Raw genomic sequence first — 19,125 nt, 5'->3', positions numbered from 1 at the left:
TTGGTGCAACAATAACCTCTGCCTCCGCTCTTCAGTGAATACGCCAAACATAACAACATGGAAAAGCCTTGCTTTTAAGAATCATGTTGATGACTTCTGGGTGGTTCAACTGTAATTGTACAGCCTACAATTTCTTCAATCTAACCACTGAGTACAGCGAGGGTTAGTGTTGCAAATGCTGGACTGCAGTTTTTACCATGGGCTGTGTAGCCAGAAAGAGAAAGCAAGGTTGCGGTATGCGATAAGGAATTGCAAAGAAGCATGGCTCTGGCATGTTTTCAATAAAAACTAAATGTGTCTACAGTGTCATTTTCATCTGAGAACAAATTTTTATCATAGCGTATCTCAATGAATATGCTAACCAAAAAGGTTTTATTCAGGAATAGCCAGAGTAATCTGACTATCATAGTATCTCAATTTTACGTCATTCATGAGATGCTAGAATATTTTGAGTTTTTTTTTTCCTTCAAGATGAATGGCTGCTGTTCTGTATTATACAGGTTATCTCAGGTAATCTTTTTTTGCACAGGTGGCTAAGCAGGCCTGCAGTTCCAGGGTTAGTTACAGAGCTGTGTTATCCAAAGCTTGTTCATGTAGATTGGCTGCAAGAAACATTTTAACAATTCTATGTGTTTATTTTAATTATGCATGTATATTTTCAGGCAGCGAAGGTGTTTTTTCAGTCCAAAGCAGCAAAATAAATAAGGTAGGCCCTTTTTACAAATCAATCCATTTGGCATTCTTGTTTCGTTAACCAAGCCACCATATCAAGAAATTTGCAGGAATGAAAAGAAGTTCCTGGCCTATCAGGGAAGGAAATAACATTCAGCATGCCTGGCTAACCATTTCTATACTCTTTTCCCTATCCACGCAGTGCACCTTCTTTGACATGAGAGTATTGATTTGCACGGTGCAGCTATTACTTCACAGTCCTTCAACAGTTTTTGTCTTTTATTATGTGTGTGCTGCTTGGAAACAAGAAATGACTGTGGCTCTATTTTGATAATGGCTTTTGACAATAGCACTCCCATTTTCATGTGAGGTATCATGTAGCACAGCACCTGCATACAGTAATGTACATGTGTTGCTGTCACATTTTTAATTTTCATTGAATTCAGTGTCAACATTGTGTATGCTATTGAGTAAGCATGTTTGCAAACTTTGGCCTTAAAAGTGGAGTTGGAACATTGCTGCTCAAGTGAACTGTAATTAAATAAGACCATTGTCCCACATTTACAGCACCGATGTGGAAATATTCATAATTTGAATGAAGTGAAAAGCAATTTTCTTATGTGTTCAAAGCCAAGTTCGAATATTATTAGTTAGCGGAGGGATTGGTGAGCTATATAATTTTATTATATATTGTACACGTGGGCCATCACTGTAAGTGCCGGCACTGCAATCGTTCTTGCATCGAAAGTGTGATCACGTAACAGTGCTTTGCCCTGACAGGAATGCACGCAAAGATTTTATTCCATTATGTATTTAGGAGGTTTATTTTATTTTGATAGTTCATCAACAGTGCTCCTTGTCATTCAGTGATACTGACTTTCATATTAGAACAGGAAAAAAGTTGCATTAGGCTTTCCAAATGCTTTTTAATGCGCTCATCATGGGATATATACAGGAAAGGCAGGCATTTGTTTTTCTTTTGATCAGATTGTTCATTTAGAATGCAGCGAGAAGACCTGGTCTGTGCAAAAGTAAACTGGTCAGGGATTTTTCTGTAGCCTTAACTAGTTAGAGATCGCACCTTGGAATTTCGTTATGATAGTAAGTTAAGTTTTCAAAAGTTGTCAGTGTTCCAAATGCGGCTGGGTTACAGTTACTGATAACATTTGCCATGGTGATAAGAAGAAGCATTTGACTTATAAAATAGCTTTTTTACTAGTAGAAAAGATAAACAGCCTTGACTGCTACCTGACACAAACATAAGATAAAATTACATAAAGTTTACCATACAAAAACAAATATGTCACCACTCCCCTCCTCACTTTGTAGTTTCTCACTTTCTTCTGCTCTCTTTGGGCATTTTCTTCTCTAAAAACAGAAAATTACGCTTATCATGTACTGGGGCACATGTGAATAAAACTTGACTTCATGGCAAGATAAGCTCCTTATATAGGCTAGCAAAAGTGTGCACTGATCCGAAAGGCTCTGCATTGCACGGACGATAAAACTTAAGCTGTTACAGAGACTTATCTACCAGCAGTGTTGCTGGTAAGTTAAATAAAAGAGACTTGCTGTATCAAGTTGTACAGGTAATGAAGGTGCAATTCGTGAATGTGGACGGTCACCGATAACTATATGACTCATCGGAACGATGCGACACAGGCTTGTGAGCACATTGTTCACGAGAAAGTGAAAAATAAAATAAAACGTACCAGTAAATTCTGAGTATCTGTGACAAGATTTCTTCATATGTTCAAACCAATTAAAGGCCTTCAATTTACGAGATATGATGCTCTGTCGCGCGCATGATTGACTGCGTTAGTTGTGTATGTCTCGCTTCACACATTTGACAGCTTCACTTTTGTAAATGTAACTTGTTATTTTGTACATGTATATGCGCGCTTTAAAATTTGCCACCTGGATTTAATGACCATCGAGCTTCTGTGAAAGCTGCCATGCTTTCTATTTCTAGGATAGTATGTGGAGCAAAATCTGACCCACATCAGCAATGAGAAACACTGTATACTCTCATACAGCACATAAAACCTTAAAGGGACACTAAAGGCAAATACTAAGTCAATGTGGACTGTTTAAATACCATTGCAGAAACCTCGAAACGCTTGTTTTGTGCCAAGAAAAGACTTTGCAATAAAATTGCATCTGAAGGGTCCAAATACCTTTTTCTAAATTCAAATCTCTCGCCACCCAAACGGGGGAGTGGTGACGTTGCATATGCCATCACCATGCTTTGCTGCTGTCGGTGAGAAAAACGGTGCCCGACAGATGCCGGTACCAAGCCAAGACAGCAGTGGATTCGCCGCTGCAGCTGCTTTTCAGCTTTGCAGCTTTGCAGCTGCATAGACCATTTGGGCATCCTGCGACATTACAGGGAAGCTGAATTCTGTGCTACTTGCAGTTTGTGTGAGTTTCGCGAGCCTGCAAAACTAGCGCAGCACTACTCAGTAATGAAACTACTGAAATGCGAAAGCATGGAGGGCGCGGAGTCAAACAAAAACAAAACCTTTCGACTGCCCACATCGTTGTCAAGGGTAATTAATGAGGTATTTTTTCTAAAGATGGCATAGAACTGAATAAGCAGCATTTTATTTCCTCCTATAATACAACACAAGGATGTTTTTTGCAACGAGTGATTGAGTACTAGCGACATAATTTAACTGAGAAGTTCTTTCATCATCGGGCAAGTACTTGAACGTCCTGGGGAGTCTCTAATCATGTCCTGCATTTACCTCAATTTCTCCATTATTAAGGCTCTGTTCGCAATAATATTCATGCCTTAGAGACTCTCAAGCACTAATCTGTCACTTTAGCTTGACCTAATATTTGCCTTAGTGTCCCTTTAAAATCAGAACAAAGAACAAACACTATCATAAAACTACTTCAACCAACCGAAATTCCACAGCAGCACAAAGAAAAAACAATGCATGCGATGGCGCCTAAGCAGACGCTCCGACATATGATCCAACTTCACACATCATCCCGGCGTTGACAGCTGGCAGTGCCACGGTATATTCCTTGCCCCCAATATCTAAAATGGTAAATGAAGCAGGGTTGCCTCAGGTAAGAAAATAAGACATCTCCAAGGCCAAAATAATCTTTCTGAAAAGTGTCTTTTACTTCTATTATAGAATGCTTGTACAATCTAGCCTCGTTATAACGAAGTCGCACCTGACACAAAAATACTTTCTTTATATCCGATAATTCCTTAAAAGCATATTGTTATGCTAAAGCTACAGCAAGGACGAAAGAAGAGGAGAACAAAGTGCACTTGTCTTTGCAGCAGCTCGGTGTCGGCACGGCCCCTTTTCATCAATTCATCTTTAAATAAACGCACCTCATCGTAACAGTTTTGGTGGGCGGTGCAGGGTAAAACAATGGCGCCCTCGAAGAATGACGACAAACCGCCCGTAGAAGCGCAATCCGTGTAGCTTTGCCGACGTCGCCAAATTGTTGGTCTGGCACCACAGATGGCTTCCGACGGCGACAATTCACCACCTTCTTACAGCTACCAATGGCAGCCCTACATCGAACCGTGAACCTTGGCTGGAAAAAGACATGGACAGATGGCTCAGCTTTTACCAACGCACAAGTCAGTTCAATGGCAGGAATGCCACCGCCCAGCTTAACAACGTTGCCTTCTTCCTCAAGGGAACCGCGTCTGTGTGGCTTGAAAAACACAAAGAAAGCATGACAATGTAGGAAAAGTTCGTAGACAAAATTGGGAAGTGCTGTGGAGATCCGGTAGCTGAAGAAAAATGTGCATAGCAAACCCTTATGCAACGAGCCCAAGTTCCTGGCGAAACCTGCACAATGTACATTGAGGAAGTGCTGAAGTTGTGCAAGGCCCTGGGCCCTCAGATGACTGAAAGAGGACAAAGTTCCTCATCTTTTAAAAGGGATCGCCACGGATGTGTACCAGTTCCTCATCGGAAAATACAGTCTGGACTCCGTAAGCAACGTCATTCGGCACTGCCGTGCATTTGAAGCCTTGAAAGCTCGGCGTATCACACCGAAGTTCGGCCACCTGGGCAATGTCACTAATGTCGCCAGTGTTGACGTGGTCCCAGCTCCATCCGACCTTGCGTCAATTATTCAGCAAGTGGTGCGCGAAGAGCTTGATCGACGTGAGGCGGCTTCCCTCTCGACTCCACGGGCTCGAGAGCCCTTTTCTCATTGAGACTTCAGTGAGACATCCATCACTGCCACCTCCATAGACGCCTACAACTTTGCTCCTCGTTCAAGAGCACCAAACCTTACTATAAATGCGCATCCCAGTTATCAGTTCCACAATGGTTACTCACCCAGACCACCTGCACTTTCTCAAGAGTGGGAGAGCCGTCAACTGACAATTTCAGTGTGTCTCGTGAGTGCCCCATCTGCTTCCAATGCGGTATTCGCAGTCACGTCACCAGATTTTGTCCTCATCGCCGTTGCACGTCACCACCGTCCTATGAGCGATCGCGCACTTTTTATCGGCGTAGCAATTGGTACAGCGGCAGGACACGCTGGTCTTCTGACTCCAATAGCAGGACAAACCACTAGGCGAATTACCATAGTGACTCACCAGCTTATGTGGGGAGCTTGATGCCTCCGCCTTCACGCCAGCATAGGTCTCCATCTCCGCAGTGACGTCTCATGTCATCGCCGCCGGGAAACTAGGCGGCGTGACTAATAGAGATGAGGTCGCCAGTCATCATCAACTGCACGCCCCTATGCCTCCGCCAATCACCATGTGTCATAACAAGATTCGTGTTTTAGTGGGCAATGTTGCTACATTGGCCTTAGTGGACACAGGAGTGAGTGTCTCCATTATCAGCCTGGATTTCAAAACCTGACTAGGCCGTAAAGTGATGTTTCGCTGGGATAACGCTAATGTATTTTGTGCTGTGAGTGGAGAGTTGCTCCGACCTAATGGAGTGTGCATTGCGAATGTTTATTTCTCCGATAACATGTATCAAGCTGAATTTCCAGTGCTTGCTCAATCCACTCACAACGTAATTCTTGGCCTCAATTTCCTACAACAGTGCAGTGCCACTGTTGACTGCAGTACTGGCGAGCTTTTCCTGTCTCCTCTTGCCAACCAACCTGCTACCTGTTCAGGCACGCTCACCATCGTTGAAGATGCTGTCTTACCAGCACGTTCCTTATCCAGAGTTCGAGTTACTGCTTGCGGTGTCGATGCCAATACATTTGATGCAATAATTGAGCGTGTGCCTTCGATAGTTGTGAAGAAAAGTGTGCTCGTACCTCGATGTGTCCTCTCTGTGGCCTGCGGAACAATTACACTGTGGGTGTCAAATTTAGCCTCCCAGTCTGTTGTGCTACCCAGCGGTATTCGACTTGCTTCTTTTGAAGTGGATATCAGTCTCGGCATAGGTGCTTTAACTGATGACACGTCACACGAATCCCAAGAGCACAGGGCTGGCCCCAGTGTCCCTGAAGACTCGTTGCGTTTTTTAAAAATGATCAACAAGTCACTGTCTTCAGAGAAGTGTCAAGTCTTGGTCAGCATCCTTAGGAAGCATGCGTCATTATCTGATTTCGCGCAGAACGCTAACAAAGTTCGCATTCCAACTACGCGGGCTCGCCACAGGATCGACACGGGGTTCGCGCATGCCATCAGGCAGAAGCCTTACTGCGTGTCCGCGTCAGAGCGCAAGAGCATTGCTCAACAGGTCTATGACATGCTAGCCAAGATCACACAAGATTCCTCTAGTCCTTAGGCTGCGCTGGTCATCCTCGTGAACAAGAAAGATGGGTCCTGGAGGTTTTGTGTCCACTACCGGCGTCTCCATTTTGTGACAAAAAAAGGATGTGTATTCACTTTACTGGATCGATGACGTTATCGACTGCCTCATTCCACATGCTACTTTTCATCTGTGGACCTCCGATCGGGCTACTGGCAGATACCCATGCATTCAGCTGACAAAGAGAAAACTGCATTGTGACCCCAGACAGCTTGTTTGAATTCAACGTCATGCCATTTGGTTTGTGTGACGCGCCTGCAACATTTGAAAGGTTTATGAACACGGTACTGCGCAGCCTGAAAGGGGAGGTTTGTTTATGTTATCTAGACGACGTCATCACTTTTGGCCGCACTTTTGCAGAACACAACCATCGACTGGACGTTGTTCTGGCGTGCCTTGAACAAGCTGCCCTTACCCTCAACTCCAAGAAATGTCACTTTGGCCAATGAGAGGCACTAGTACTTGGACATCTAGTGGACAAATGGGGTGTGACCAGACCCACAGAAGGTCGCTGCAGTTGGCGGCTTTAAACAACCGCAGTCACAACATGAGCTGAGAAGCTTCTTGGGTCTTTGACAGACAGACAGAAAAACTTTATTCATAGCATGTGAGTTTGGACTCTTCTGGGTCCCTGGACCACCGCACGGTCCCGCACTACGTCGAAACGTTCATGCTTCTTTTGCTCATGACGTCGGCAGCCCGAGCCACCGCAGTAACCTGCGATGTCGGGTCCGTAGACGAGAGCAGGACCTCCCAGTCCTCCCAGCTTGAGATGGCAGGCTGTCCCTGCGGGGGAGGATCGGCAGGGCAGCCAAAAAGGATGTGGGAGAGTGTGGCGTGAGGGTCTCCGCATAGGGAGCATGTAGGGGAGGTGCCACAGTAGTGGGATAGCAGCTGAGGGGATGGGAGAGAGCGGGTCTGGAGGCGTCTCCAGAGGATCTGTTGGGAGTGCGTCAGGGAGGAGTGGGGAGGAGGGTAAGACCGACGGTCCAAACGGGGTATTTGCGTGAGCTCCGCAAAGCTGTGTACCCGCTCCCTCGAGAAACCCGGATCGAGGCTGTCCTGAGCCCGGCAAATTAAACCTCGGGCTAATTTATCGGCAGCCTCGTTTCCGGGGTTCCCAGAGTGAGCCGGCACCCACCGGAGCTCAACCCTACGTGGTAAATTTTGGGTGGGGATGTTCAACAAGTTCCAGGCAGTTGTGAATTCTGCCTCTGGCAAAGTTGGACAAAGCAGTCTTTGAATCGCTAAAGATGTATTCAGCATCCGAAAGGGCAAGGGCTAAGGCGATGGCGGTCTCCTCTGCTTCCTCAGGTGTAGAGCCCGAGGGAAGATGGTGAGTTAGGGGTCGGGGTAAGGTTGGGTTGTAAGCAACTGCTACAGCTTCATGCGTTGTACATGCGGCGTCCACCCAGATGGCTTTCTCGACCTGTCCGTAATACTTATGGAGGGCATTTGCGCGAGCTACGCGGCGAGAGATGTGATATTGGGGATGGACGTTTCGAGGAAGGGGTTTCACTACAAGGGGTGTATGAATGTGTCGAGGAATGGCCATAAGGGTTGACTGATTAGCGGGTATGTTGATGCGAAGGGAGGCGAGGATATGGCGGCCAGTGGCGCTCGCGGCAAGTCTTAAATACTGCGTCTGAAGGTGTGCCTCAACTAGTTCAGGAAGCGTGTTATGCATGCCTAGTGCGAGGAGTTTGGCTGTGCTAGTACTGCGAGGCAGGTTGAGGGCTGCCTTAGTTGCAAGGCGGATCATGGCGTTCACGCGCTCGGTTTCCGTGCAGTTCAGCTTGAGATATGGAGTGGCGTACAGAATGCGGCTAAGCGTAAAAGCATGTACAACTTTCATGTTGTCTGCTTCGTCTAAACCCTTGTGCAGGGAAGATACGCGGCGTAGAAGCTGCAACACTGATTGCGTGGAGGCCTTGAGTGTTTTAAGGGTATGGTCATTGCGTCCGGAATCCTGCAGGTAGAGACCAAGGATGCGCAGGGTGGGAGTGATGGGGATAGGGGATCCTTGTAAAGTGATTTGGATGGGTGAGTTGGCGGCAGATTTTGGTCTAATTAGGAGGAGCGCGGACTTAGAGGGGGAACATTCAAGTCCGATAGATGATACGTGAGCGGAGATCGTGTCGACTGCTAATTGTAGAGTTTCCTCAATTTCCCCGTCTGAGCCATGAGTGGTCCATGCGGTAATATCATCAGCGTACAGAGTATGTTTTAGGTGTGGGATGAGATTGAGCTTCTGGGCTAAGGGGATGAGAGCAATGTTAAATAAAAGGGGGGAGAGGACCGCGCCTTGCGGGGTTCCAAATTCACCGAGCGTATAGGAGGGTGTGCTGAGCTGATCAATGTGCAAGGAGGCAGTGCGGCCAGAGAGGAAGGCGCGAACGTAGTTGTAGGTCTTAGGGCCTACCTGTAGTTCCTGCAGTTCCCGTAAGATGGCAGCGTGTCGAATTCTGTCAAATGCCTTAATGAGGTCAACCGCCAGGATGGCTTTAGTAAGATGGGGGATGGTATCATCAAGCACATCGTGCGTAATTTGAAGTAGGGCATCCTGCGCAGATAGATGCGCACGAAAGCCGACCATACTGTGGGGGAAAAGGTGATTTTCTTCCATGTACGTTGTCAGTCGGGCGAGGATTATGTGCTCAAAGGTCTTGCCGAGACAAGATGTAAGAGAAATGGGGCGGATGTTCTCGAGGGTGATGGGCTTGTGGGGTTTTGGGATAAATATAATTTTTCCATGCTTCCAGGAGGCAGGGAGGGTACCTGCCTCCCAGCACTCGTTAAAGTAGGTAACGAGGTGAGATATGGAGGCATCATCAAGATTTCGGATGGCAGCATTCGTAATTTGATCTTCCCCGGGTGTTGTATTGCGCAATTTCAATAGGGCTGCACGAAATTCAGATTCTGTAATAGGAGCGTCAAGCTGTGGTTGGGGTGAGCCCGTGTACTCGGGATGTTTGCAAGGAGGACCTGGGGTGGTATAGGTGCGTTTCACCTGCGCGAGGAAGGCGTCGGTGTCCTGCCGATGATTATGAGTGAGGCGGCGAATGCTAAGACGCGTCTGAGTTTTAGATTGCGTGGGATCGAGCATATGGCGTAACAGGTGCCAAGCGCGGGTTGTGGAGAGATTGCCTCGGAGGCCGTCACAAACCTGAGCCCTGTTAGCTTTGCAAAGAGTGGCACTATGGTGTTCTATTTGGGATTGAAGCTGGGTGAGTTTGAGTTTTAGTTTCCTGTTGTGCTTTTGAGTTCTCCACCTTCGCGTTATGTTCTCTTGAGCTTCAAGAAGGTGGGCGAGCTTACTGTCGATAACGGGGGTGTCTGGGGTAGTATCGAGCGTTTGGGTATGTTGGCGAATGTCTTTCTGTAACTGAGTAGTCCAGGTGTCTAGGTCGAAGGGGCCCTGTGCTGGCTGCGCTTGCCTAAATTTACGGAGCTGATCCCAATTAGTGTGCCTAGCGGTAAATTTGCGCTGAGGTCGGCGATAGTTCACCGCTATGCGAATCAGGTGGTGGTCGCTGCCTAGTGTGGCTTGCGTTCTTTCCCACTGTAGGTGAGCCAAGTTTCTACCAAGCGTGAGGTCTGGGCTAGTATCGGCAGTAACACTGTTACCAACCCACGTAGGTAGGCTAAAATCATTAAAGATGGTCAGGTGAAGTAATAGCGTATTATTGTATAAAACTGTGCCTCTGTGGTGGGTGCGTCGATAGCCCCAGTCCACGTGAGCGCAGTTAAAGTCACCGGCAATCAGTAGGGGGTTTGATCCGGCCATTTGGGTTACGGATTTGAGGAGTGGAACAAGTAGGTGAATCGGCTGTCGTGGGAGAAGATAGCAGTTAAGCATGAACAGGGGAGATTGTGCAGGGGTGGGGGGTAAAATTTCGATGAAGGTGTGAGCAATAGGGGAGGTAACGTCGTGCTCCGCGTAATGCAAGGTGTTACAGACGTATGTAACCACCCGAGGAAGATCAGTGGAGTCAGAGGGGATAACAGCGTATCCTGGCAGTTGCCTGCAAACATTGGCATCCTGGATAGCGATAATGTCTGGTGGGGACAAAGAGTTGGCGATAATCTGCTGCAGAGGGTCGCGCTTTCGCCGAAAGCCCCTGCAATTCCATTGAATAATTTGTAAGGAATTATGGTGCCTCGGAGGAGCCATGTTGAAGGGTGGCGGGGCGAAGGAGGAGTGCAGAAGGTGGGACTGCGGGAGGAGAGGCCGCTGAGAGTCCAGATATAAGGTTAGCTAAACGCTCCTCAACCTTGGCCATGATGCTAGATATGACCCTATCTATTATACCGGTAATGGTAGCTTCAATCATAGTCTGGCACTGTGCAGTGACCTGCGCAGTAATGCGCTCTCTGAACTTGGATTCTAGGTTTTGGGCGAGGTCCTGAAATTTGGCTTCCAGGTCTATAGGTTGGACTGGGCTCTCATCAGGCCTCCTCTTTTTCTGAGGAGGTTGGTCGGACGGGTTGGATGAGGAAGATGGGGATGGTGGAGTGGGGGGTAGAACAGGGGTGGAGGTAGAGAGGGCTGCCTTGAGCTGCCTTACCTCATCCCGCAGAGCCTTCACGTCCGAGTCCTGGGAGGTCATGATGTTCGTCTTGGCAACCTTGGAAGCCCATGTAGAGGTAGACGGGAGGGTCGTGTTAAGCGGGGGAAAGTCCTTCTTGGTAGGGAACTTTGACTTCTGGGGTGGTGGGCTAAGTCGTTTGGTGGCGGCATTTCTTGCCTTGCACGAGCCGGTGCCCGTGAGGTGCTGCCCCCCACAGAGAATGCAGATCGGGATGCAGGAGGGAACATCTTGCGGCTCATGCTTGTCCCCGCACCGCGGGCAGAGACCACTCTTGGGGTGGGGGCACACGTCGTGTCTGTGGCCCGGTCGACGACAGTTTGTGCACGCGTCTGGACTTCCCTTGTACGTCGTGCATCTATGCACTACACTCATGTAGCGTATGGTGTGAGGGACTGGGCCATGCGCAAATGTGATCAATATGGAGAGAGTCCTACCCATTCTGCGGGCTGCGATGATATCAGCTTCCGGGTTGCGAGTCTGGAGGTCTTGTAGCATCTCTTCGGGTGTTTCCGCCCAGTAGGCTTGCGAGATGACTCCGCGCGCAGCAGCGGGCGGCGGTGCGATGTAGGCGGCGACGGGGTAACTGGTTTCTTGAAGGACCACTTCCTTGAGTTGGACGAGGTGAAGGGCCGTTGACTCGTGAGGTGTAGCGACCGTGAAGGTGTTATTCGTCGGGTGAATCCGGAGGTGAAACTCTCCTAGGTCCCGGTCAGCGGCGGTGACTCGCAGAGCTTTCATGAGTGGCTGCGCCATGGCTCCGTTCAAAGCGAGGCCTCCTCTTGGTCGGAAGACTACCCTTATAGTGCCGGGAGGGAGTGAAGCAAGTTGCTTACTTCGCAATGCGATTGCGTGCGTCACGCGCAGCTGTTGTTGTTGAGCATGGTATGTCGGCTTGAAGGTCGCAGGGGCAGTGTCGGCCAGAGCACCGACGGCGGGCGCGGCAGGCTTATCTCGAACAGGGGCTGCATGAGGAGGCACAACCAGCGTTTCCGGGCTTGGTTTGCCTCCCTTGTACGCGCGGAGTATCGTGGTCCACTCACTGGGTCTGAACGTTGTCGGGTCGAGGTCTTCGCCCTGCACCTCCATGGCTGTTGGGGGTGGGTGCGCTACCAGTGATTAGCGAGGCAAGACCAAGTGCGGCGGCTGGCCAGGAGCACTTTCCGACATCGATGTGGTCCAAAAAAGTTCGGATGTAGGTTTAGCGGTCGGCAGCGGCGCAAACGGAGGGGATTCGTGCGTATTCCGTGGTGACTGGCACACACAGCGCACGGCACCTCGGGAGGCCCGGGCGGGGGGTGACGGGCAAAGCTCGCGCCTCGGGAGGCCCGGGCAGGGGGCGACGGGCAAAGCTCACGTCGGATCGGTTCGGAGTGCGCGCCGACGGCACGTACGTTCTCTTCGGGCAGATTTCGGGGTCCGGAGAGCGCCGACGGCACGTCCGCTCACTTCGGGTGGCTGTGGTCGACCTGGGTCTTTGCTCTTACTGCCGACGTTTTGCGCCCAACTTTTCCGATACTGCCTACTTTTGACTTACTGCTGTGCAAGGATAAGCCTTTCACCTGGACAGCAGATTGTGATTCCTCGTTTCGTCAACTGAAGTTCCTGCTCTCTTCCGGACCCATACTTCGCCATTTTGACCCCTCTGCCACAACAGAATTGCACACCGATGCAAGTGGAATCGACCTCAGCGCCATCCTCGTCCAGCGTTTTGTTGACACCAAGCATGCCATTGCCTATGCCAGCCATTCATTGAGCAAGGCCGAACAGAATTACACCATCACTGAGCAAGAGTGTCTCGCAGTCGTCTTTCCAGTCCTGAAGTTCCGCCCATATCTCTACGGGCACTGCTTCACGATCATTACTGATCACCATTCACTATTTTGGTTGATTGGTCTCCCGCGTCCCGTCTGGCTGCCTTGCTCGATGGGCACTAGGTTTGCAGGAATTTGACTTTGTAGTCCATTGCAAGAGTGGCCGACATCATCCGGATGCCGACTGTCTTTCGAGGCTCCCTCTACCAATAAGTGCATGTGACGCCAACAATTTCGATGAGTTTCTGGCCCCCATGGACGACATTCTTTTTCACGACCTGGCCACTTTCCGGGAAGAGCAGCATAGAGGCCGCAGCCTGGATGCCCTCTTCGCTTCAACTGCTCAACCAACAGGTAAAAATGGCTTTGTCATCCAAGATGACCTGTTCCACAAGAAGAATTATGCAGCTAATGGTGCCCACCTCCTCTTAGTGGTCCCTAAGAATTTGAGAACCCACATGCTCCGTGCTATGCACGATGACTCAACCGCTGGGCACCTGGGTTTCACCAGAACATACCACCGCATTCAGGGCCGATTCTACTGGACTAGTATGCGACGGGATATAGTATGTGGCCAGTTGTAACAAGTGCCAGCAATTCAAGCACCCTAATACTGCTCCGGTCGGACTCCTTTGTGGCGCCACCATCATCTCCTTTCGAAATGGTTGGAGTGGATCTCCTCGGCCCATTCCTGCGCTCAACAAATGACAACCATTGGATTATAGTCTGTGTCGACCATCTGACGTGTTATGCTGAAACCGCAGCGATGCCAACGGCCATGGCTCTTGATATTTCGAGCTTCCTCCTGTCCTCCGTTATACTGTGTCATGGACCCCCTCGTGTTATTGTGAGTGATTCGGGTCGCCAGTTCATGGCCGACGTAGTCGAAAAGCTGTTGTGTCTCTGTGCTTGCCAGTTTCGCCATGCGACCCGGTATCACCCACAGACAAATGGTTTTGTCGAGCGCACTTACAGAACATTGATCAACATGCTTGCGATGTACGTCGATTCCAGGCACAAAAATTGCAATGACATCTTGCCTTTTATTACATACGCCTACAACACTGCAAAGCATGAAACTACCGGCTACAGTCCTTTCTATCTACTTTATGTCAGACCACCCCGCAGCTTCCTTGACACCATTCGACCTTTTACTCCTTGTGCGGACTCTTTTATTGCCCGGACTCTCTGTCACACTGAGGAAGCATGCCGCGTAGCTCAGCTGTGTACGTTGACATCCCAGGACCGCTCCAAGATCAGCTACGATTCACGACATAAGAATGTGTCATTCGACAAAGGGGACATAGTATGGCTTTGGACACGACTTCGCAAGCGTGGCCTGTGCCAGAAGTTTCTGGCCTGTTACACCGGGCCTTTCGTCATCACCAATCACCTAAGTGATGTTACCTATTCGATTGCTCATCTCGTTTCTAATGGCCACTTGTCTAAGAAGATGCAGCTTGTTTACGTCACCTGCCTGAAACGCTGTCATCCCCGTGACTCCGAGTGGACGTAACAGTTAATCGCCCAGCGGGCTTCATCTGCGAAGGGAGGAGTGTTACGCTAAAGCTACAGCAAGGACGAAAGAAGAGCAGAACGAAGTGCGTTTGTCGTTGCAGCAGCTCGGTGTCGGCACGGCCCCTTTTCATCAATTTATCTTTAAATAAATGCACCCCATCGTAACAGTATATATTCATTACATACTGATATTGCTGAGGAACATTTTAGATTTACTTGGTTATATCCTAGTTTGTAATATTGATGTCTGACCATTATTAATATTTGAATGCCACGGGTTTATGAAGCATCCTTAAAGAGTACTTCATTGTACTTTGAGAACTTGGTCCACGAGAGTGCAGACACAGTGGACAGGCATACATAATGCTTGTTTGTAAATATCAGCTTTCATGCTTTCATTATGTCATTCTAACCAGTTGAAAGTCAGTGCTCTTAATTGCCATTCTTTAATAATTGCATAGCTGGCTTACAGGTTTCCTTTCTATTTTTTCATTTTCTTTATTTCTTAATTTCATTTTTTCAGCAGGCCCTGCAGCATACGATGAGAGACAGTATTGTCACAAGTACAAAGAAGCAGGATGAAACTTTTGACCGCCAAGGTCAGTGGATCCGCAGACGAAGACTGGATGGTGCACTTAATAGAGTGCCAATGGGCTTTTACCCAAGAGCCTGGAAGTTGCTTGAGAGGGTGAGTACATTGCAGGCACTTGTGGTGCATCTTTGTTAGGTTTTTCAGTTGAAACATTAATCTTGCAAGTACTGAATTTTCACATTCTTCTTGCAGTGTGTAGGCCTCTCTATAGAAGGTAAAGTACTCTCTCAGCACCTGACAAAGGAGGTTTGTAAAATTTAATTCCTTGCTATTTCTCATGCTTCTTCCAGTTCTTACTACTTCAGCATAAGTGGATTCATTGCTGAATCCACAGATTTGTTAAAGCCTGCCCCAGATGCACGATGATGTGCAGTTAATTGGCTGTCATACACAGGCCATGGTTTGTATCTTGATCAAGCAAGCGTTGTGCAGCATTGATGCTGCAGATTATGCTTAAGAACTACTGCCATGAAACTTTTACATATTTCTATGTTGAAAAGTAGGCATTTTAAAACTCCCTATGCCACTCTGAGCTTGGAAATTTCTTTGTAGTGGCAGTTTTATGCTAATATGTGCAATGAACATGCTATCGAAAAACTTTTAATACGATGCTGTAAAGTTATAGGCATTTGGTGACCTTTGTAAATGCCAAATGCCATCATGGTTTCTCATTCCCCCTTGCTGCTCCTTTTTCAGCAGTGTTTTCTCTTTTACACTGCATTCAGCTGTCTGAGATACGCGGAGACTGTGTCATCATTGTATGCCACATCAGTATACTTAATTTTTTATGTGAGATGAAAACACTGTCTACTTCTTAGAGTTTCATATTACTATAACTAGAGGGAAATCTGGCGCTGCGATCGTTCATCTATCATGGGAATTATGGGGAATACAGGCTACGGATTGGTATTCTGTTGACTGGCGAACTAGTCTACAGATATTTTTTTGGCAATTTTGGTTTCGCTCCAAGTGAAATTGCTATAACCCGCAGTGGGACGGTGCGACGCAAAGCTCTATGCTTTTGTTCTGTTGCTCGAAGAGGCGATAGTGCGCTGGGCTGCAGCGGTTGGGCCGATGTTTGTGTCGTGGTATGAGGTCGAAGCCCTGATGAGAAAGCGACGGCATCGTAAACGTTGAAAGAACACGTTTTAACCGTTTCAACCTTGGTTTATATTACGTGCTTTACGAAACTTCAGAAGAGCAAAAGGAAGACACTACTGATACGAGACAGACAGTTGCTTACATTGGCTTGACAATCAAACTTTATTCAGGGCTTCATTACGCATTGCTCATTTATGTGCTCATTGAAATGTGTGTTTTAGGACTTTGAGAACGCAAACTTACTTGTGGTAGGAAATGTTGCTGCTTCCTGGATTAGTCTGCTGTCGCAAAATGTGTATGCGCAAAGCCACGCCATAACAGCTGCTGGCGGACGCTTCAGAAGCGGTACGTCAATATAAAATATAATGAAGCATACTCGTAAGAGGCCACAAGCGCCCTAGCTAGCACTGCAGCTGATGTGCTTAAAAGTACTTGAAGACATTCAGCAATCGTGACAGCCGACGCAGCCTTTCAAAAGAGCGAGAGAGTTCACAAGTGCCTGTCGTCTGCAAGAAAGTCTCGTGTACACAGTGAGCAGGTGTTGTAGCAGACAACACTTGTAGCATTCCTCTCAAAGGTGCAACACTTTCTCGCAATACAAAATTTTTATTTCCATAAATACTTTATGAGTATTTTTATATAAGTACATGCACGCTTGTTATTGCTGTTGTAAAACTAAATAAATAATTATTCTCTGGTGCTAAATCGGGAACAGAATTGCAAAAGAATGCATATCCTGGTGTGCCCTGGTGGCAAACCGTGCTTCAATGTCAAAGTCATACAAAGCTTATGTAGTGCGTTATTGTAAAAGATACTGCAGAAATAAAATTAGATTTTATGCGATTTACGCATTTACTCCGCCACAAGCAAATGCCACTAGTCTAAAGATCAAAGTCAATCCGAAGCCTGTACTTCCCATCATTCCCATGTAGGTTGAGGCGACGCTCAGGGGAACTCCCGTAGACACTAGCACCACATTTCCCTCTAGGGTATTTGTTTAGAAACTTTACAGTCTACTTCTTGTTACTAGAATTCCATGCTCATTGTTGCCAACCTTTCTTCGAGCGTGTCGCTAAACAGAAACAAATAAGTAGTTAAACTTTCACTATATATTCTGTTGCTAAAGTGCTCACTAAAACTATGGCTAAAGCTGTCAAGTGACATTTAAATATTGTAGGGGGTTTGAAACCCCATCGAGTAAGCTAGCATGATGTAATGCATCTACCGAAATGTCTTCGATCCTCCAATGTCCTTGCAGGTGTAGAATAAACAGTATTTTAACAGCAGGGTGCAGAGGGCTTTAACTTTAATAATATGTTTGCAAAATGACAATTCACAACAGGTGACATTTTCTTGATTTCTGACACTTGGTTTTCTTAGCATGAAAGCACACTAGGTCCAGATTATGTTTGCAAATTTTCTAGTAGTGCTAGAGAACTAAATTGGGTGACACGCTCTTGTTCATGCTGTTATCATGGTGAATGATGATTATGTGGCCTTTATGCAGGTTAAATACTACACTACCATCTTTCATTCCGCTTGAAAGCTCCATGCAGTATTTATTTATCCGAAAGCAGTGCATACAGATTCACTGGAGCTTCGTGTGAATGAGGACCATTGCTACAACATGCCATACTCCTTTCTACAGCTATGTTGCATTATTCAGTTCTATATCTCACCACAATATTTATTACAAATGGTTATTTATATTACTGCTGCACCTGCTCACGTCCACCCAATATAGGGAAACTGCAGCAACAGCAGCATTTAGACCCATTCTAACCTGTTTCATAAATAATATTTAAAAAAAACATGAATTTACCACAGCATGAAAGAGAACAATTGTTATGATAAAAAAAGCTACAAGTAGCATGAAGCTACATGTAGTTTCATGCTACAGTCCAGGTGGATGCCAATTTTTCCTTTTCATGAAACTTCCTCCACCTTGCAGACTTTCAAGGACTGATTTGCCATATTCAATGTCCCTATGCTTTGAGTTGTTAATCAATTCGGCCTTGTCATGTAATCAGCTGGTCTCCTGGTTAGCTCATATGATAGAGCGACTGCCCCCTGAAAGGCATTGGTCCCCCTCAAATCAGGATGAATTTTTCTTCAACTGCGAAGCTTTCTTTCTGAAGAAACCTGTATAGGTTTCTTTTGTAGCTTTATGCTACAGTCCAGGTGGATAAAATATTTTTTCCTTTCATGAAACTTACTCCACCTTGTGTACTTTCAAAGAACTGATTTGCCATATTCAGTGTCCCTATGTCTTGAGTTGTCAGTCAACTCGGCCTTGTCCTGTAATCAGCTGGTCTCCTGGTTAGCTCATATGATAGAGCGACTGCACCCTGAAAGGTGTTGGTCCCCCTCAGATCAGGACGAATTTTTCTTCAACTGCGAAGCTTTCTTTCTGAAGGAACCTGTATAGGTTTCTTTTGTAGCTTCATGCTACAGTCCAGGTGGATAAAATTTTTTTCCCTTCATAGAACTGATTTGCCTTAACCACAGTGTGTGGCTTCCGCGAGTGCTAAGTGTGGTTGCTTCTACGTGATCATAATGCTCCTGCACCGTACAGCCAGTTTCAGCTGCCTGCTTGTAGCTCCTGAATGACAAAGTGCGATCTAGACAGCAGTTTTCGAAGCAACTTTCGTAACTTCAATGTCGCCAAAATGTCGCACAATTGTCAAGTCTGTCACTAAAAAAATTATGCTGGCAGCTAAACAACAACAACAAAAAACATTTGTTGCTAAACAAAAAAAAAATTTATATCCAGCAGCAAAACTGCTAAAATGGCAACACTGTTCATGGTAGTCTTTGTCCACTGCTGTCTATGCGCTCCTGCAGTGTTAGTCCTGTGCAGCGTTAGCCCCTGTGTTGTGCACCCATCTTGAAACGCTCACCAGGGTAGTGGGCCCATATGGTGACATCAGTGGCGTAGCCAAAAATTTATTTGGGGGGTTCTTTGCTGTATGCTACCCCTCCTCCCCCTCCTTTAGCTCTGTATCGGTCTGTCTGTCTGTCTCTCTCTGTCTCTGTGGGTGTATGGGGGGGGGGGGGGTGTAGTGTACACCTTG

At 47.1% G+C, this 19,125-nt stretch overlaps 1 protein-coding gene across 3 annotated transcripts in view; it reads left to right on the top strand.

Annotated features, from left to right (window-relative positions):
- Positions 1–19,125, top strand: part of LOC135907459 (probable phosphorylase b kinase regulatory subunit alpha) — a 115,666-nt gene that overhangs the window by 83,296 nt on the left and 13,245 nt on the right. Inside the window, exons 26-28 of one of the 3 annotated variants that reach the window (XM_065439157.1) lie at positions 663–706; positions 14,885–15,046; positions 15,143–15,196. In XM_065439157.1, the coding sequence (XP_065295229.1) occupies positions 663–706; positions 14,885–15,046; positions 15,143–15,196 (260 nt within the window). Of the gene's footprint in view, positions 1–662; positions 707–14,881; positions 15,047–15,142; positions 15,197–19,125 lie in introns of all 3 variants that reach the window. The other 2 variants (XM_065439156.1, XM_065439158.1) reach the window with 2 other exon arrangements.

The sequence above is a fragment of the Dermacentor albipictus genome, chromosome 1 (assembly GCF_038994185.2).
Source record: "Dermacentor albipictus isolate Rhodes 1998 colony chromosome 1, USDA_Dalb.pri_finalv2, whole genome shotgun sequence".
In the NCBI taxonomy this organism is placed as follows: Eukaryota; Metazoa; Arthropoda; class Arachnida; order Ixodida; family Ixodidae; genus Dermacentor; species Dermacentor albipictus.
Note: the sequence above shows the minus strand (reverse complement) of the source record. Positions and strands in the feature narration are given on the sequence as shown.